General features: G+C 36.7%; 1 protein-coding gene across 9 annotated transcripts in view; it reads right to left on the bottom strand.

Annotated features, from left to right (window-relative positions):
- Window positions 1–21,873, bottom strand: part of FAM13B (family with sequence similarity 13 member B) — a 73,455-nt gene that overhangs the window by 50,531 nt on the left and 1,051 nt on the right. For 7 of the 9 annotated variants that reach the window (XM_032336614.1, XM_032336620.1, XM_032336617.1 and 4 more), the window contains exons 2-6: window positions 7,092–7,240; window positions 5,686–5,877; window positions 4,773–4,985; window positions 3,625–3,802; window positions 3,178–3,319 (exon numbers count right to left, since the gene is read on the bottom strand). In XM_032336614.1, coding sequence (XP_032192505.1) covers window positions 3,178–3,319; window positions 3,625–3,802; window positions 4,773–4,985; window positions 5,686–5,877; window positions 7,092–7,152 — 786 coding nt within the window. In that variant the 5' untranslated portion in view covers window positions 7,153–7,240. Of the gene's footprint in view, window positions 1–3,177; window positions 3,320–3,624; window positions 3,803–4,772; window positions 4,986–5,685; window positions 5,878–7,073; window positions 7,241–8,783; window positions 8,805–21,873 lie in introns of those variants that run through there. The other 2 variants (XM_032336615.1, XM_032336619.1) reach the window with 2 other exon arrangements.

The following is a 21,873-nucleotide window of genomic DNA, read 5'->3' as shown; positions in this document are numbered from 1 at the left end:
CAATATCTATCACTTCAGCCTCACAAGTCAAACTGAAGTTATCAGAACTGCTTTAAAGAAAGCAAGCTTTCAGGTATCTGAAAGTTATCTGCTCTACTACTGTAACCTACTTATAGTCAGAAATGGTGATTAAAATGGGTAAGAAAACAGATTCGGGTAACTAGCAACTGGGCAAAATATTAAATATACATCCCTGTCTCCTACAACTCACAGCACTACTCCCATTTATTGAGTACATTCTACTCAATATACTAACATCCTCTCTTTTTTTTTCAAGATTTTATTTACTTATTTGAGAAAGAGGGCAAAAGCAGTGGGAGAAGCAAAGGGATAGGTACAGATAGACTTTACAATGAGCACAGAGCCCAACATGGGGCTCGATCTCATGACCCTGAGATCCAGACCTGAGCCGAAATCAAAAACTGGACTCAACTCACTGAGCCACCCAGTGACCCCTAATATACTCTTTTCTATCCATGGGCAAATTCGCAGAATTCAACACTATGTCCTGGTGTTAATTAACCAATAATCTATTTAATGTAAAGCACAATGTTAAGTTTTAACAATGTTAAGTTTTAAGTTTTAATGTTAAGTTTTCTTAACATTTTTTAGTGCTTAAAGAAATATAAAAACACAAATGCATTACATGTGAGTTATTCCACTGTACATCAGAGAATTACACAACATAAAACATAGTCAAGGCATACCCTGAAGACTTCAGAGTCATCAAGATATAAGTAGTAGGGCATATCTGCATCATTACTGTCTTACAAATCAAATCATCTTAGGTATGTAGAAAATGAGTAACACAAACGTATGCACATTATTTCATTTTGAGCAGCCATTAATTTTAACTAAATAAATCACTAAACTAAAACATAATTTCTTTTTTTTAAGATTTTTTTTTTTAAAGTAATTTCTATGCTCAACTTAGGGGGCTTGAATTTACAACCCCAAGATCAAGAGTCATATGTTCTACCAAATGAGCTAGCCAGGCACCCCTCAACTAAAACCTCAGGGAAAGAAGTGACACACAATTCCCCAAAGATGGGATTTCTTATGGGCATCAAAAGACATTAATGGTTTAAGGAAAATCTCCTTGCCCTCTTGTTGTTTTCTATAAAGCAAGAATGATTCTGAAGAGATGTGTTACTTCTTTATTCTAACCAAGTTTTTAAGTCAGGAGCTGTATATGACAACAGTTCAAAAAATATGGATCACTGATTCTGGCTACAAATTCTATCCGCTTGGGTATACACATGCACACTGTTTTCATCCTCAGTTTAACACATTACAAACTGCAATTTATCTTGTTACTGTTTCCTTAAAAGTTCCTGATACCTGAATAAAAAGAGGAAGGTGGGGTGGGGAAGGAAAAGAAAAAGGGAGGAAGGGAAAGAGGGAGTGAAAATCAGACGATATAAATGCTTACAGGAAGAAAACATGGAAAACTAAAGAAGGTCTCAACTCCAAATATTAGAAAAGTCCCCAACAGTACAGAAACTCTTTTTTTTTTTAAGATTTTATTTATTTATTTGTCAGAGAGAGAGCGGGCGAGAGCAAGCACAGGCAGACAGAGTGGCAGGCAGAGTCAGAGGGAGATGCAGGCTCCCTGCGGAGCAAGGAGCCCGATGCGGGACTCGATCCCAGGACGCTGGGATCATGACCTGAGCCGAAGGCAGCTGCTTAACCAACTGAGCCACCCAGGCGTCCCTAGTACAGAAACTCTTAAACAAAAGATGGGCTACCCAGAAAATAAAACTTCGAAATTCATATTATCAGAACCAAGACCTATAAGAACTAATGAAAATCTGTATGATAAACTACCTTTCAAGAGTTGCTGCTTACTAATCTAAAAGCAAATGAAGAGATCCACCCAATGTGCATCAATAAATAATTACCACATAATCAATCATCAAAACCTGGATACATATGCGAGTGATAAGGGGGGCTACTAATAATTACATAAAGAGATATAAATCAGGACTCTTCTGAAAAAATGGGGCACACTATTACCTTTTCAAGTGGAGATCAAGAACAAGAAATCAAATAAATCATAACACTGCATCCATACAATAGGGATCTATGCAGTAAAAACAAAAGAATATGCTCTCTCTATTCCAGTTAAGACTCCCAATACACGTTAACGGACTTTAAAAAAAGAAAAAAAGATGGAGAACAGTGTGTACAGTATGCTACTTTCCTGTTTAAAAAACTAAGCAAATATTTACTTATATCTGCATAATGAAACTCTGGAAAAAAATACATAGAAAACCAACGTGGGGGCAAAGGAGTGGATTTGGGTAAACCAAGAAATTTTACTGTATATTTTATTTTAACCAGGTGAATGATTTACTCTAAGAAGAGCAACCACACCGCAGGCCCAAAATATAAGTAACTTCACAGACTTTAACCTAATAAAAGTTTGACAAATTATTTCAGTTAAGTGCAAAAGAAAAACCTCTACATAAACCTAAATTATAAATTCTAAACATGGAAAGTATGAATTAATGTGGCTTTACAATAAATTTATCAAATAAATTTTTTACACTAAAAAATTTATTGTGCATCAATATTCTCATTTCATGAAGGAGAAAGTAACCAGGTTCTTGTACTAACTCAACCATCAAGGTACAGCAGAACAAAATATAATGCAGCCAAAGAAATGAATGTTAATTTTCCAAAGTCACAAAAGTTAAAAAACTGCCGTGAGCTTCCCGATAATGAGAACGACTGCACTGCTCTACTGACCTGTGACTTTCATCAAGAAAAACTTCCTATTTTTAAAAGTTTGTGTGAACTTTGTATTTAATCTATCCCTCTACCTTCTACTTCTCACCCTTTGCCTATATTCTTCTGTGCAAAGTTTCTTTGCAAAAGCAAAAAAACACCACCCATTCTTATAAAATAAACAATGCTTAAGTTAGAAGAAAAACACACAAACCCCACAAACTAACATAAATTCTGCTTTCAATACCTTTTATTACTCAAATTGAGAACTTAAGAAAAAATACCATATTCATACATTACATGGATGTGTCACCCATGACTACATATAATAACCAAGTGAACTGCTTTGTTCAGTACTTTAAAACTCCACCTGAGTTTATGCAAGCCCTTCAGAGCATATTCTTTAAAAATTCTCCCTCCAAGTAGAGTATTTTAAAATATTCTCACCTGTTCAGTAATTGAACTTAAATCATTAGATGAGAAATCTTCCTCTTCATTCTCAAAAAACTCATAGTAATTTTCCAGAAGTCCAGCCATTATCCTGCTCACTATTTCTTGCTCTTTCAGATCTTCCACATCTGTGTAAATGCTAAGAATAAAAGTCTAAATTGAACTGAAAGTCCTTAAATCAAATACAGGTAAAATTAGAAGACAACCAATGAGTCACTTTATAAACCTGAGCAATTTATATCATCATTCTGTGCCTCAGTTTTCCCATCTGTAAAGCCTACCTAATTTGTACCCTCTTCACAGAAATGCTCGGAGGGTTAATCAGATCTACTATAAAAAATAATGGTTCACCAGGCAACCTATGATCTTTGGCAGGTAGTATAATGACTCTATTTCACAAATTCAATTTTTTTTGATTACATAAAAATTTGTGGAAAAACTTACTGGAAGACATCTGGACCAAAGACAGCAGCCAAAGAGTTTGCAGACCAAATTTCTTCATGATGTGATGCTACATTGGCTAAAAATCTACACAGAAACTTTAACAAACTGTAATTAACAGGTGGAAGCTGCTGTAAAAGGAACCTCAACTTTCTTCCAAATTCATCTTCATTATTATAATCTATAAAACATAATGACAGGTTTTTTTAATGAAGTAAAAGCAAAGCTCAGATTTTTTGCCAGGTTCACATTACTCCACCCACATCACCTTTTTACTATTAACAATTCAAAACCTCTTCACTTCCTCTACCAGAGGCCAAATGGCTTAGAGCTTCACATTTCAATTAAGGGAAAGAGAAGAGTTGGAGAAGGAATTCAACCCCTCAATTGCTGAACGTTGTTTTCCTCACCTATTACTCATTGGCCCAAATTCTCTCTGTTTGTTTAATTCTCATCATACTGTCTCTTGCATGACTGTACCTGTATTTCCAAAGCAGTGCCAACCCTAAGAAGTCAAAATGCACTGGCCAATGCAAGTCAACAACTATGAGTGAACAAAGATTTAACCCACACCACAGAAAACCTAACCCAACAAATACAAATCACCCTTTTTTCTTTACTTGGCTTGAAATCTGATGTCCAAATTGATATTTTATTTCCTTCAGGCAGGGGTCCAAGAACAAACTACAGATATATTCTGAACCTGGAATCAAAGCTGTCTTCTGGTTTTTGCTAGGACGTTCTATCAAACCAGGGATAAAGAGTATCCTACAGCAACATCACCACTAAGGAACAGCACTATTATTGGATATTATGCCACACATACCACTTTATATGTATTTCTCTTCTTTCCCAACCTATTCCATGTTCTTCTGTCCTGCCTTTTCTTCTCCTTCTCCTCCTCCTCACCCTGTAGCTTAGGCTTCCTAAGACCAGTCATAAAAAGTAAACAGGACTACAGGGATCTAAGAAGTTGCCATCCCCTTGACTAGACCATACAGACCCAAAGAGCATATGTCCTCCAAAGGGGAACATAAGAAATGAATCTCAGAACTATTATAATTACTGTTTACATGTCAAGATTTCTACAAGATAAAAAGACTTCGAAATTAATGGTAAATGACTGATAGGTAAGAATCAAATTATACTACCTTGAGAAAGTTGCATCAAGTGAATATGCAAACTGCCAGGGATAACAGGTTCAGGGAGTTCTTGAAGGAAAAACCTAAGAAGACTAATAGCTGAGGGAACATCTGCTTCCTTAACCAAGTCCACCTCTTCTCCGCTGTCGTATCTCTGCCGAAGCCACTCCACTGTCTCAGCATTTCCATTGACTTGAAAAAGTCCTTGTTGCTCCAGACCTCCTACATTAGTTCAAAGTAAAAATTTTAAAAGCTTCAACTTCGACTACTTGGCCATATATATTCATTTTCCAACCAACTTAAAATACTCACTTTTGTTTGGTTGGTTTTTCTTAATTTTTTTTTTCAGTGTTCCAAGATTCATTATTTATGCACCACACCCAGTGCTCCAGGCAATATGTGCCCTCCTTAATACCCATCACTAGGCACACCCAACCCCCCAAACCCCTCCCCTCCAAAACAAAACCCTCAGTTTGTTTCTCAGAGTCCACAGTCTCTCATGGTTTGTCTCCCCTCCAATTTCTCCCCACTCACTCCTCCTCTCCATCTCCCGATGTCTTCCATGTTATTCCTTATGTTCCACTAATGGCCAAAATACTCACTTTTGAAAAAACCTTGGCTTTCCTTACAGGGCTAAACACCTTCAAATCACACATTTTAGGAACATCCTATCTCTGTCCTGAGGGATAATTTATTTTATCCACTCCACCTCCATTAAAAATATTCCATTACCACCCCACTAAACAATGCTATATGCTGGGCATTTCTAAGTATATAACTTTACATAAAGAAATTTCTACCATTTTTCCTTACTATATTTTGGACTTTCCATAGTGGAAAAAAAGAAAAGAAAAAAAAATCCGAGGTCAAAAGGGATAAACTGTTCAACAAAGGCTAGTCCTCAAGGTAAGGAAATGTATACCATGTTCCTCAATATAGTCCACAACGTGGCGGACTATGAACGGAACCTCATTGTCTGGATGTCCTCCCTGCTGCAGCTCATCAAGTGGAATTCCAAATATTTTGTTAGCAAGAACGGAGTTGCAGTTACTCAAGGAAGGGGAGGAGCTCTTCCTCATATCTTTTTTGCAGCCAGAAATCAAAGCTGTCTTTTCTGCCAAATGAAAGACAAACAAACCAAAAAAAGAGACTAATTATCAACAGGTGACAAGATGATTAAATACATTACAAAAAATGCTTTACACCTGAATTTGTTTTCATCATTACATATGTTCCAGTTCTCGGGCCCACAAGATATTCTACAAATAAAGCTCAACACAATCATCCAAACATTTTCTCTGTTACATCTAGTTTGCGCATTTATCAAACAATGGCACATCTATCATTAAACTTAACAAAGGACATTAATGTCCCAAAGACAAATTATGGGGCAAGAGGACCTTTACTGACCAAGCTTAATGACACAAGTAAAAAGCCAAACCCAATCATTTTTGTACTGTGCTGTATGAAGCACATCTAACCTCTTAATTTATAAGCACCCAAAACAGGAGAGAATCACTTTTTATAAAGTATTGAGCTAATAATCACTTTTCATCAATGATGGGCTAGTAAGAACAAAACCAACCAGCTCTTATTCGACATGACAGAGCAGCCACAATGTTTTTATAAATGAAGGATATTTTTCAGTTCTAGACATCAACTTTCAAATGAGAATGTTCTTTCATCAATCCTGCTGTTTCATTAATTATTTCAAAGAAAAATTTCCATAGCCAATCTCACTCAGAAGAAATAAGTTATTTATCTTAACTTTGTAGGAACAGTGATCTGTCAAGTACTGAGAGAAAACAATGTTTCAAATATCTGAAGCATCAGACAACAAGTAATCCCAAGAAAAATTTGTTTCCTATGTGGGAAATGAGTATTTTCAAAAGAAAAACTTTTTTCAAAAGATGTTAATGAACGAAATGACACCAACTGGGCTTTTTTTCATCACATCAGAGAAACCATTCCTTTCTCATAAGAAAGAACAGAGCAAAATAATAAATCTACTCAATATTCTAAAGTTTGCAAAAATAATCTTTATATAAATTACATAATAGTTGTACCCAGTTGATCAAGTGTGTCACAATGTGACTAGGAAACAATCCATTCAACTTGAAGAAATTAGGGGAAGCAAAAATGCTATAAATTTATATAGCTTTCAACAAGCAAGATCCATTCTTCAACATATGTGGGGCCAGGCAATAACTACAAAACCTCAAGTTAATAATCAAATAGCAGCAACAGTAGATCAACTCCAAAATTTCTTTGTATTTATACAGCATAGGAGTTACCATTTTGAAAACTTACCTTTGAGTACTTAAACACCTAAGTTTAAAAAATGGCTTCTGCACCAGCTACCCTCACTGAGCAAGCATTCTTTTGTCATTTATGGCTGTTTGAGATTATGGCAGAAGATCAGCCTGTAGTTCCTCATTGAAGAAACGCAGAACTCGATCAGTACTTCAGCAGTTAATCTATAAGAAAAAAAAACAGTTCTTTTCATTCCCCAAATCATCTCTTACTATGAGAAGCAACTAGAATAAGCAGTGAAGTCCAGTTATTTAGGAGGGTAACTATACTGAACACTATTCTTCTGCCTGAAAATTGGTCTGTAACCTACTAAAGGCAAAATCTTACACAAGGTTTCAAATTATGGTGGCCAACCTGGGCAAGGATCTTTCTGGTAAAAACAAATAAAAGAACTGCAGAGGAGAATCTTTAACAGTACAGATCTTCAGAGATTACACCACTCAAATATTCCATCTTCCTCAATGGATCCTTCATTGGAACACACACACCCCGCCCACCTCCACTGGGTCGCCATATACTCAGAACAAAACACAAAAACCTTTTCAGATCAAAGAACTGAAGATATGATTTTAAGCTTGGAAAAGCACTTATGTACTTCATTCTTTTCTTTGTATACAGCAGGGTTTTTTGTTTGTTTGTTTTTTGTTTTTAGCAAGACTGTAGTTGTCTGAGCTTTCTGGTTTGGAGAGACAATAGCATATGTTGGAAAAAAGCACTTAAGAAAAGCTAATATTCAAATATTGACTCCACCATCCTAAACATATGACCCTGAACAACTTCCATGTCTTCACCTCTCTAATCTTAGGTTTCCTTTATGTAAGAGTAATACTTATACAGCTGTGTAACTGAGATAATACAGGAAGGTAGTAGACAGAGAACCAGTTTTCTCTCTTCTTTGCATTTAACACTGAAAGACCAGCAAAGAGGCTGGGAAGAGAGGAGTTTTGTTTGGCAATGTGTTTAGTATTTGGTCTCAACTGTGAATTGTTGTTTCATCATCTTCTATGAATTCCAGTAATCTACTTAAAAAATCTTCTAATAAACTCAGGAAACTACACTACAGTACTCTGTTCAAGAGAGTGCAGGAAAGCAGAAGAGTATTATCATTCAGTGTCGTTTTCAAAAATGTCTTATTAGTAACATACACCTCCAAGAGGAACATGAAAAATGGGGGGGAAGGAAAACCACATTCCCACAACAAATCTTCGGTAGATGATTACTTCCTAAACATCTTGAAATGCCTGCTAAGACATGTATGTAGCCCATTCATCTGAAACACAACTTCAAAGTTAAGTTATGGAAGATCTTTTAGAGAGGTTAACTTCAGGGATAAAATGTTTAATGAATTTACATTAAGTCAGGTTGATACATTCACAACATAAAGAAAATGGGAATCTGCTTGATGTACAATAAATTAACACTCATTAGAAGAGTTCTGTTAGAGTCAAGTTCTGTGTATCATTAAAATGGGTACTCAATGTTTCTGTGCCTTGTTAATGAAACAAGGAATCAGCAGAGTACACAAAGCATTTAGACTGAAGAGTGGCCCAAAATAATATTCCTGTGAAATGCAAGGTAGTTTTTGACATTATTTAATCTTGTTCCCCACTCCTTGTCCCTGTAAATATTCCCTTCCTATCTGTAGTGGGTTCAACATTGTTCCCCCCAAAATTCGTGTTCATCCAGGACTTCAAAATGTGAACTTACTTGGAAATAGGGTCTGTGCATACGCAGTTAGTTAAGGATCTCAAGATGAAATCATCCTGAGGGCGCCTGGGTGGCTCAGTCGGTTAGGCCTCTGCCTTTGGTTCAGGTCATGATCCCAGGGTCTTGGGATGAAGCCCCATGTCAGGCTCCCTGCCCTGTGGGAGCCTGCTTCTCCTCCTCCCTCTCTGATGCTCCCCCTGCTTGTGCTCTCTGGCTCTCTCTCTCAAATAAATAAATGAAATCTTTTAAAAAAAAAAATCCTGGTTTTAGGGTGAGTCCTAAATCCAATGACGGGTGTCCTTATCAGCAGAATACAGGACACACAGAGACATAAAGAGGGGAAGAAGGCCATGTGAAGATGGAGGGAGAAACTGCGAGTTATGCAGTCACAAGACAAGAAACTGGAGCCACCAAAAGCTGGGAGAGGCAAAGGAAGATTCCTCCCCAGAACCTGAAAGGGAATATGGCCCTGCCCGCACCTTGATTTTAGCCTTCTGGCTTCCACATCCATGAGAAAAAAAAAATTCTATTGCTTTAGAGTTATCCTGTTTATAGTAATTTGTCATGGAATCCCTAGAAAATTCATGTGACATCTAAACTACAAAATCCAGTTCTCAAAGGAAAATATTATCAGGTACCATAGAAAAATGTCCCGAAGAGATCTGATGAATGTCTTAGCAAACAGAATCAATAAGTGGAAAGAAAGCCATTAATCAATAAAAGACTTGACACAAGAGAATAAATGTTCAGACTTTCAAAATAACCAATTTATTATAAATCAGAACAGCAAAATCATTTTAAGATTTTTTAAAATTTTAAGTACAATATACCCACCCCAACATCGGACTCAAATTCACAACCCCAATATCAAGAGTTACATGCTCTACTCACTGAGGCAGCCAGGCACTCCCAAAATAGTAAAATCATTTTATATACCAATGACTATTGCCTCCTATAGTGGTACTGACATCAAGTAAGGATTCATTTTGAATTTTACATCATGAGGCAAGAGTGATTAAAAACAAAAAAAAAAAGCGACTAAATACCAATTTTCAAAATGGCAGGTGACAGGTACATTCAGGAAAATATAATTTCATATACCAGGCTATCAACTTGAGTTCTGCTGAGGATCAAGGTATTTCTAACATTCCACTCAGTTCTACCTACATATACATATATATGATAGCAACATACACCTTTCTTAATAGCAGAGAATCTTTTTAAAATTAAGATAAATATATTATTTGTTTCAGGGGTACAGGTCTGTGATTCAACAGTCTTAATGTTAATATCCAGTGCTCATTACAACACATACCTTCCCAGTGTCCATCACCCAATCACTGCAACCTCCCATCCACCTGCCCTCCAGCCACCCTGTTTATTCCTAAGATTAAGGGTGTCTTATAGTTTGTCTCCCTCTCTGATTTCATCTTATTTCATTTTTTCCTCTATTTCCCTATGACCCTCTGCCTTTTTTGTTAAATTCCACATACCAGGAAGATCATATAATTGTCTTTCTATGATTGACTTATTTCGCTTAGCCTAATACCCTCTATCTAGTTCCAGCCACGTTGTTGCAAATGGCAAGATTTCATTTTTTTTATATGGCTTAGCACAGAATCTTCTAAGTTTTAAATACCTAATAAAATTAGTAGAGAGGGACTTTTTTTTAAAAAGTATAATACCAACATCAATACAATGGACAAATAACTGAGCTCTTACAATATGCCAGGAACTGGGCGCCTGGGTGGTTCAGTGGGTTAAGCAAATGCCTTCAGTTTGGGTTATGATCCTGGAGTGCCAGGATTAAGTTCCGCAAATGGCTCCCAGCTCAGTGGGAAGTCTGCTTCTCCCTCTGACCTGCCCCCTTCTCATGCTCTCTCAAAATAAATAAATAAAATCCTAAAAAAAAAAAAAAAAAACAACCAACGACAACAACAACAAAAAAAACCCCACAATATGCCAGGAACTATTTTAAGTGTTTTATTCTTTTTCTTAAAGATTTTTTTTTTTTAATTTGAGACAAATGAGAGCGAGCACAGAGGGAAAGGGAGAAGCAAACTCCCCACTGAGTGAAGAGCCAAACATGGGCCTTGATCTCAGGACCCTCACACCATGACTTGAGCTGAAGGCAGACACTTAAACAACTGGGCTGCCCAGGTGCCACTTAAGGGCTTTAAGTGTATTAATTCCAGGGCACCTGGGTGGCTGAGTGGGTTAAGCCTTTGCCTTTGGCTCAAGTCATGATCTCAGGATCCTGGGTTGGAGTCCCGAATAGGCTCTCTGCTCAGCAGGGAGCCTGCTTCGCCCTCTCTCTGCCTGCCTCTCTGCCTACTTGTGATCTCCCTCTCCTCTGTCAAATAAATATACAAACTCTTTAAAAGGAGAAAAATAAATGTATTAATTCTTTTATCCTTACAACAATTCTATGGATGCAGATACCTTCATTATATCCATTTCACTGAAAAGAAAACCAAAAAACACTGAGAACTTCCTGGGGTGATGGAAATGTTCTATGTCATAACTATGACAGTGATGGTTATGTGCTTAATACACATGTCAATTGAACTACTGGGTATTTAACCCAAAGATACAGATGGTTAGGGCCACATGCACCCCAATGTTTATAGCAGCAATGTCCACAATAGCCAAACTGTGGAAAGGGCCAAAGTGCCCTTCAACAGATGAATGGATAAGAAGATGTGGTCCACATACACAATAGAATATTACTCAGCCATGAGGAAGGATGAATACCCAGCTTTTGCATCAACGTGGATGGGACTGGAGATTACACTAAGTGGAGTAAGTCAAGCAGAGAATGTCAGTTATCATATGGTTTCATTTATGTGTGGAACATAAGTAATAGCATGGAGGACATTAGGAAAATGAAGGGGAAAATGAATGGGGAGAAATCGAGTGGGAGATGAACCAGGAGAGACCATGGACTTCAGGAAACAAACTGAAGATTTTAGAAAGGAGGCAGTTGGGCAAACAGGTGAGCCTGGTGATGGGTATTAAGGAGGGCACGGATTGCATGGACCACTGGGCATTATACAGAAACAATGAATCATGGAACACTACATCAAAAACTAATGATGTACTGTATACAAAAATAGGAAAAAAAAGAAACAATGAAAATCCTATTTACTAAATATTTATAGTTCTTATATAAGCCAGGTTCTAGGAAATGAACAAAACCGAGCTAAACAAACAGGCAAAAATACTTAGTATCATAATGCTTCCATGATGGTGATGTTTTTGTTGTTGTTGTTTTTAATTAAAAACTCAAGCAGTCCCTGTCCCCTGAGCTTCTGACTTATATCTAAAACTGCCTGCTTAGGAAGAAAACAAAAGGGTTTAAAAAGGAAAGGCAAAACCAAGAAACAGACTCTAAACCTTAGAGAACAAACTGACAGTTACTAGAGGGGACATGGGCAGGGGGATAGGCTAAACGAGTGACAGGAATTAAGGAGGACACTTGTGATAAGCACTGGGTGTTGTATATAAGTGATGAGTCACTAAATTCTACACCAGAAACCAGTATTACACTGCACATAAACTAACTGTAATTTAAATTAAAATGTGATTAGAAAAAACAATACACATATCAAACTTACTGGACATTTAAATTGGTGAATGCTATTGTATATAAATTACTGCATATAAATTTTACTTCAAAAAAACTGAAAAAATTAAAAAGAAACCATATAAAGACATAATATCACCTTAATAGTTAAATAATACCAAGCTACTTTCATTACAGAATATGTCATTTTTTAAAATATACTTCTCTTTCCAAAAAAGAAAAATAAAAGCTCTCTTTCAACCACATTTCAAGAACCTATCCTATTCGGTCATCAGTATGTTATCCAGCATATTTAGAAATTACTACATTTTTTTAAAAAATTCAATTGGACTGAAGATTAAGTCTTTTCAAAGCAAACAATTTAACAAGACAATGTAATAGTGTTAAGCTAGGATCTGTGATATACTAATAAATAATAAAGTTTGTTTTGCAAATAAACTGTGATAAGAGTAGTCTGCCAAGATAAACCGTCATTTTCATGTGAAAAACTTCTACATTCAGAATGAACAGAAACTGGGCCCCTGGGTGGCTGAGTGCGTTAAGCCTCTGCCTTAGGCTCAGCTTCCCCATCTCTCTCTGCCTGCCTCTCTATTTGTGATCGCTGTCTGCCAAATAAAATCTTTAAAAAAAATAAAAAAGAACAGAAAGGAACAAGAAAATTCACTTATGCCTTAAATGCTTTTGACAAAACAGTATACAATTCACACAGAAAAATTTAAGAGCTACCTCAGTAATTGCTAAAGCCCCCCCCCCCAAAGCAAAGGAAAAAAAAAAAAGCCCTCTTACTAGTTTACTATGAGGGAAAAGACAACAGGGAGCTGGGCCTCAATAAAGGTGGTAAACTTCGGGAAAAGAGATTTAAGTTTTTAGACAATTACACTGTCTGACTCTAAGTCAGCGAACTAAATCTTAAGGTAAATAAATTTACCCCTGCTCCATATATTCAGGTTTTCATTAGCAAGCTCTAAACATTTCATCAATGCAAAGGAAAAGGCACCTCTTCATTCAGAAGGTACCACCTTCATTCCAAGTCAACAAAGACAGCTCTCTATGAAGGTTCCCAAAATACTAAATCAGTGGTTTCTTTAGGATCTGAAAAACTGACAAGATATTAATTTGTCTGAAACCCTAACACTATACCAAACAAACAGAAAGGCCAAACCAATGTCTCAAGAGCACATAAAGTTACCTGTCATATGTTCACAGATGCTATTTTGATCCAGGAAAACACCAAGTCAAATCTATTATTAAATTCATAGTGACAATGCCACTAAGTATTAAAGGATAAAACAGAATTCAGGATTAGAAGTATTTTAAATAAAAAAGCTATAACACTCCAAAGTTTAGGAACTTCTTTACCTTAAAAAAACAGAAAAAAAGAGTATGAAGTACATCTTTTGACAGTTTTTACCCTTATGTCTGAGGACTTGTTCATCTGAATGCACTTTAACATACTACTAGAGGGTGCAATCATCCTCCATGTCATTCCACAAAACTACAATGAACAACGGAATCAAGCCTGTTTTTTAAGACTACGGTTGCCAAATTAGGATTCAAGATATAGCAGATATATTTCAAAGACTAAAACACACTAAATGTAAACCATTTTACCTTGAGACAGTTTATTATTCTTCTATTTAACATATTCAGGCAAAAATTGGTTGCCCCGGGAGATAAGCTACTGGTAAATAGCCTGGCTCATTTTAAAAAACTCTCAAAAGGGTTTCATGACCATAGTCAATTATTTTATAACCTCCAACCATGATTTCAAGCGATTCCAATCAAAACAAAGTAATAAAGCCAGAGGGAGATAAAAATCCCTTGTAACTAAGTCCCCTCATCTATTCTGCTCACTGATCTCCTCAAAACTAAAATCTAACCCAAATCCCCACTTGGACAAAATTCCTTAATCGTTTTCCACTGCCTAGAGTCATGGGACTCCAAATTTTTGATCAGGAAAAAATGATGAACCCACCCTTCACTTTTGCATTGTATGCATATTTCTAAACTAGAATAGTAAATAACATACTAGCATATTATATATAATAAACACATAAAAATCATTTTAAGACTAAAAATATATATGAAAACAAATTGTGGGACACTTTGGGTGGCTCAGATGGTTAAGTGTTAAACTCTTGGGTCTCAGCTCAGATCATGATCTCAGGATTGTGAGATCCAGCCCCATCAGTGCAGTCAACCTGGGATTCTTTCCCTCTTTCTCACTCTTCTTATTCCCCACCCCCCCTTGGGGTCTCTCCCTCAAATAAGTAAAATCTTTAGAAAGCAAAAAACAAAAACAAAAACCATAAATTCTACTACTACTGCTACACAGACACACGTACACACACACACACACACACACACACACACACACACTCTTAATAGATCTTGTCCTTCCATAGTGCGAGGATCTCATGACACCAAAAAGCAAACTGATTACAAAATGGGCAGGGGACCTGGATAGACATTTTCTAATGAAGGCATACTGTCAGCCAACAGACATGGAAAGGTACATAAGGTTAGTCTAACCAGGGAAATGTAAATCAAAACCACTATGATGTACTACCTCACACCTCTAAGAATCGCTAGTATCAAAAAGAAATAACAAGTGCTGGCAAGTATGTTGAGAAAAGGGAACCCTCTTGCACTGTTGGGAAAGTAAACTTGTGCAGCTGCTATGAAAACAGTACAGAAGTACCTGAAAAAATTAAATATAGAAATACCATACAATCAAGTAATTCCACTTATGAGTAATTATCCGAAGAAAAAGAAAATACCATTCTGAAAAGATACATGCACCCCAATGCTAACCGCAGCATTATATATAGTAGCCAAGATATGGAAGCAAACTAAGTGTCCATCAATGAATGAATGGATAAAGAAGATGTGATATATATAGACAATGATATTACTCATCCATAACAAAGAATGAGATATGGCCATTTGTGGTGATGTGTATGGACCTGGAGGATATTACACTAAGTGAAATAAATCAGACGGAAAGACAAATACCACATAATTTCCCTTGGATGTAGAATCTAAAAAACAAAACAAACAAAAACCAGAAACAGACTCAAACACAGAGAATAAAATGGTAGTTGCCAGAGGAAAGGGCAGTAGGGAGTGAGGCAAAATAGATGAAGGGTATTGAGAGGTACAAAATTCCAGTTATAAAATAAAAAGTCACAGAGAGAAAAGTATACCACAGGGAATACAGTCAATAATAATCTGGTAACTCTATATGGTAACAGACGGTAACTGTACTTACTGCAGTGGGCATCGCTTAATGTATATAAATGTCAAATCACTATGTTGTACACCTGGAACTAATACAGTACTATAAATCAACTATACTTATATTTAAAAATTTAAAAACACAAGTGCCAGTACCTCACCTCTGAGACCAGTGGCCTACAGCACTGTTTCTCTAACTTCGTCTGGGGATAGGGAGGGGCTTGTTCAATATGCAGAGTACAAAGCCATTACCCCAATCCAGCATCCATAAGAGCATGGCCTGGACCTCATGTTTAATAAGCTCTTCAGGTGATTACACTGCACAGAAAGATTTAAGAAACTCCAGCATGCAAACTAAACCCTAAACTCCATTGCATGGCCTCTAAGTACTTTACCTACCAATTAAATCTCCCTTTCTGCCACTCTTCCACCTCACTCTACTCTCCAGCAATACTTAAGTTATTTGGGGCTCACAATCCAGTCCTCAGGCTCTACACATACCATTTTCTGTGCTTAGAGAGGTAACTCAACACCATAACCAACCACTTCCCTAACCAACCCCACCCAGTTCACCAAACTTCTATTGATAAATTTGAGTCCAATTCTAACTTCCTATCAAAACTTATCTAATTTTCCAAAGCATACAGTTCTCTTTCTCCTTTGCTCCTAATAGACCATGATTGTTTTAGCAATTATGTCACAGAATTAAAGTATATCTGTCTCTCAAAAGAGAGGATCCATGAAGGTAGGAACCCTGTTGTTTCACCTTTGTAACACTAAGGGCCTTACCCAATGCCTGACACATAACTGAGGGTTTTTTTAAAAGATTTTATTTATTGGGCAACTGGGTGGCTCAATTGGTTAAACGACTGCCTCCAGCTCAGGTCATGATCCTGGAGTCCAGGGATCAAGTCCTGCATCAGGCTTCCTGCTCCGCAGGGAGTCTGCTTCTCCCTCTAATCCTCCCCTTCTTGTGCTCTTATTCTAATAAGTAAAATCTTAAAAAACAAACAAACAAACAAAAAAACACACCTAAGCCACCCACGCACCCCTAAATAAATAAAACTTAAAAAATACATATACACGAGGAAAGGTAACACTTTAAATGCCTGTCTCCTGATTAAAAGGTAAGCCTGTAATGTACTAGAAGATGCCTCTCAACAAGTTCCCTTTTCCCACAAGCACTCCAGAGTCCCTGGTCCACTAATGTAGCATAATTTTCCATTAAGTCAAAGTGACTATCAGTTAAATTAGCCCTTCACACGAAGTACTAGCAGAATGAGTGACCCTTTTTTAAAAATAGCACAATTTAGAAGGTGACAAAAAATATCTGAGAAGACATATATGCATTATAGAGAACACACACTAGACAGTTAAATGTGGACATGTAATCTAAATTTTGACAAATTCAGACTCTTGCAGACTCCTCTATTCTAGTAACCTTTCACCTCTTTTCCACTGAAAACATGCACACCCAGCACCTACCACAAAATAATGAGAAAGGTTTAAGAAAACTAGTTTATCACTTCTTATTGCACATTAATACAAAACTGTAACTCCCTTTTTTTTTTTATGTAAGGGGGTACTGTGGGAAATTCTACAACCTGTTCTTGGGTCCCTTGAAATCAGGACTTTTCTCTTTTTGTACAAACTTGTACTGAAACTGCTCTAGGGAAGAAAGAAAGAGAGAGAGAGAAAAGAAAGCTAGCACATGAACAAAAAAAAAGCATTTAATACACTTATTTTTGTATGAGTCTTCCCCAGTAGATTATCAAATTGGAGAGCAAAAAATATGATTTTCCCTTTGTCTCCTCAGTTATGAACACTAAACAAAAAGTACAACTCCAATATATGAACTGATGCTATCTTTTCTGGTGTACTTTCCAATTCACCTTCCAAAAGAATCCTCACAGTCATCCTGTCTGAGATAAGCAGGACAGATCACCATTCCCTCTCTCAGAAGAGAAACAAAATAAAATCTCAGAAAGCTGAAGAAACTAGTTCAAAGTCACTGCTACTGACTAGATGGATGTGGATGCTCTTTCCGGCAACAATGACTGCCATCATCACTGAAAACTTTGTTTAAAATTCCGGTGAAATATATGAAGACATACAGGAGGTAATTTTTAAAACATTTAAATATTCTGTACCTGCTATTCAAAAAAATCAATATTCAAACACTACCATATTCCTTAGAAGAAAAAAAGGCTACCTGTTGAAATTAAAAGTTTCAAAAGTGATTCTACAATCAAACATAATACAGTCTGCTTTTCCTATAAAATCTCTGATCTCTGATTCTAAATTTGACTTCCTTTGCCTTTCCAAACTTTTACTTTTATCCTCCAAGCATAAAAGAGCAGCCTGATAAAGAAAAGCAAAAATAGAGACTTTAAGAATAAGTAAACAGGGGCGCCTGGGTGGCTCAGTCATTAGGTGTCTGCCTTTGGCTCCAGTCATGATCCCAGGGTCCTGTGATTGAGCCCCGCACTGGGCTCCTTGCTTGGCGGGAAGCCTGCTTCTCACTCTCCTACTCCCCCTGCTTGTGTTCCCTCTCTGGCTGTCTCTTTGACAAATAAATAAATAAAATCTAAAAAAAAAAAAAAAAAAAAGAGTAAGTAAATGGTTCAACGTTTTCTGTTTCTCTATTTCTAAAAAGGACAATAATAACTTGAAAGACATTCCTCTGAAAACTGTTTAAAATCAAAGAGATATGAATTATCATGCATCATATACAAAAGGAAAAGAAAATATACACTAGAGGGCATCCAGGTGGCTGAGCTTCCGCCTTTGGTTCAGGTCATGATCCCTGGGTCCTGGGATCCATCTGGCATCAGGCTCCTCCCTTGGCAAGGAGCCTGCTTTTTCCTCTGCCTGCCACTCCCCTTGCTTGTGTGCTCTCCCTCCCTCCCTCCTTCCCTCTCTCTCTCTGACAAATAGATAATAAAATCTTTTTAAAAAGAAAATACACACTATAGCTAAGTAATAACTTAGCAGAAAAGATTGGAGTACTTCCCTCTAACAGAAATCCAGTAAATTTCATTAAGTTATCCTATTAATTCTCCTCATTTTCCTCAACCTAAGACTTTTACACATTCTGGTTCATCTACCTAAAACACACATCCCACTTCATCCTACTCATCTTCAGCTCTTACTCAAGTATCATTCTTAGAGGGGCTTTCTCCAGCCTATTCAATCTAATATCTCCCTGCTAAATTCCCTCAAGGCATAGCATTCCTTGGCTCCAAAGCATTCATAATTTTTAGTATATAAAATTCTTTCTGTGTTTTAATGTTTATTTCCCCCGAGAGTACAAGCTTCATGAAGTATGCTGGTGGATTGTTTAAAAAATAATAATAATAACTTTATTAAGGTATAATTTATATACCACAAAATTCACTCTTTTCAAGTGTACAATTCAACGATACCTAGTAAATTTGCAGAATTATACAACTGTCACCAGGTAACTGCTTGTTGACTTTGGGAATTTAGAAGGAGATAAATATTTGGTGAATGAATAAATGAATCTGATAATGAGCTATTCTTGTAACCCCATAACTACTACTATGTATTCAGTATACCACATGATTTCATGGCAAAACTGCCTTTATTCCATTCCCTCCCATTCCAAATATCCTTCCTTAGTTCCATTTCCAGTCAAAGTCAACTCTTCTATAAGGCCCCAAATTGAACCTACTCACATATTAGCCTACTGCCTTGCTTGCGAAACATTGACTCACTCAGGTCAAGTTGATGTGTGCATACTACAATTCCTTTTTCTCTACAGTAATCTCCTCCTCTGCCCCTAGCCATATTAATAAAACACTCAATAAAACAAAGGAAAGTTTAGAAGCAGTTATGTTACTCACTGGTGAAGAGAGGGCCTTTATTTAATGGATGTACCTTTGTAATATTAAAATGATGGAGGTAAGTTCTTGGTACTGACATACATCTAGTTGGGTTCTAAATACAGAGGGACCTACCATATAACTGGAATCCTTTTTCAGATATCATCAGTCCCTTTGTTGTTTATCCATGTATAAAACAGAGATTTTCTAGTTCTATTTTTTAAACTTCAGTATTTCATTCACTTTCAGAACAGCTTTTCAGATAAAAGATTTAATTCATAAAATAACTTTTAAAAGCTACTTTCAAATAATCTTTTAAAGTAACAACAAAGAAACAAAAACAACCCAAAAATGAGCAAAGGACATGAACAGACCTTTCTCCAAAGATACACAAATGAAAAAAGATGTTCAACATCTTTATGTCTTAAGGAAATGAAAATCAAAACCACAATGAAATACCAGCTCACCTCCATTAAGATGGCTATTAATAAAAAAATCAACCAACCAACCAACCAGACCAAAAAAAAGAAAAGAATAACTGTTGGGAGAGGATGTGGAGAAAATGGAATCCTTGTGCTTTGCTAACAGGAATGCAAAATGGTACAGCAGCCCTAGAAAACAGTTTGGATGTTCCCCAAAAAGTTAAACATAGAATTACCATATGATGCAGCAATTCCACTGCTAGATACATACCCAAAGGAATAAAAAGCAGGGCCTCAAACAGATATTTGTACACAAACATTCACAGCGACATTATTCGCAGTAGTCAAAACCTGTGTTAAAAAAGAGACAACAGGGGGCACCTGGCAGGCTCAGTCATTAGAACATGCAACTTTTGACCTTGGGGGTGTAAATTCAAGCCCCACACTGAGCATGGAGCCTACTAAAAAAAAAAAGAGAGAAACAGAACAGGCAATGGGTCCAGAATGGGAGTCACCTAGACTAAACCCACAGCACCCAACTAAGACTTAGTATCTACCTAACTGCCTCCCCCAAGAATGTAATCTTAACCAGTCAGTCTGGAATTTCCTGGTCAGCACTAGTGAGGTAATCTGCCTGATAGACTCAGGCTGTCCACCAAAATACAGTGACCTGCCTGATACAACCCACTCTTTGCTAATAACTTCCTTGTCCTGCCTCCTTCTGCCTATAAAAGCCTTCCATTTTGTACAGCTTCTAAGAGCTCCTTTCGATCTGTTGGACGGGATGCCGCCTGATTCATGAATAGTTGAATAAAGCCAGTAAAACTGTTAAAATTTATTCAACCGAATTTCGTTTTTTTAACAGGGAAAAACAATGCAAATGTCCATCAACAGATGAATAAACAAAATGCTGCATTCACATACAATGGAATTCAGCCTTAAAAGGGAAGTAAATTCTCATACAGGCTGTAACACAGATGAACCATGAAAACATGCTAAATGAAATAAGCCAAACACAAAAGGACAAACACATTCCATCTACTTGAAGTACCAAGAACAGGCAAATTTATAGAGACAGAAGATAGAATAAAGGTTATCAGGGGCTAGGTGTAAAAGAGAATGAGGACTTACTGTCTACAGAGTCTCTGGGAAGATAAAAAAGTTCCATAAATATTAGTGGTAAAAAAAAAAAATTAGATAGTGGTAATGGCTGCACAACATTGTAATTGTACTTAAAGCCGTTAACTTGTTCATTTTAAAATTGTAAATTTTGTTATGTATTTACCACAATCTTTTCCAAGCTAGCTACAGTAATTCCCACCATATTTCCCAATATTAAAGTTAGTGTATAATGAAGGAAAAGCCATATACACACGAGGTTATTCATAAATGACAATAAAAACAGCTGTCATTTAACTGCTGAGCGAAGTCACAAGTCACAACGCATTCATTTCAGCCATTTTCTGTCCTAAAACAATGGCATTCTAATAAAAAAAACTTACTGTAACATTTACTTCACTCAGTGAAGAATTTTATGACACTGCGATAGGCCTTTCTATATCTTTCTAAGGACTTGTGTCAAAAATCCCTAACTGGTGACACCATTAAATTGGAGAAAATATTGCCCTAATTTTAAAAGCAGCACAGATTAATAAAAGAGCTCCCAATGGACACAAAAATAGTACCCGTCCAATTTCATCAACAATTAGTAAATGCACAGTACCTGTGAGAAATCCAGGCCAAGAATGGCTACTGTACTTGCAAAAAGGAAAGTTGAAGACAGAGCCTCACATTAACTTAGAAAGTCATTACTTCAAACTATCATTTAATGTCTGCCTTTAAAAGTGCATCCCAGTTATTTAACGTCCATAGTATGCATTACCGAGGTTCCAGCCGTCATTTTTAGATTATCACCTCCTTGAAAGTAAAAATGCCGAATCTGAGGTACTTTTCTCCATGATTAGACGGCATAATGCGGAACCGAATTAAATTCTGCAACT

This window comes from Mustela erminea, chromosome 3 (genome assembly GCF_009829155.1).
Source record: "Mustela erminea isolate mMusErm1 chromosome 3, mMusErm1.Pri, whole genome shotgun sequence".
Taxonomy (NCBI): domain Eukaryota; kingdom Metazoa; phylum Chordata; class Mammalia; order Carnivora; family Mustelidae; genus Mustela; species Mustela erminea.
The sequence above is the reverse complement of the archived record's forward strand: the minus strand, read 5'-3'. Positions and strand labels throughout refer to the sequence as shown.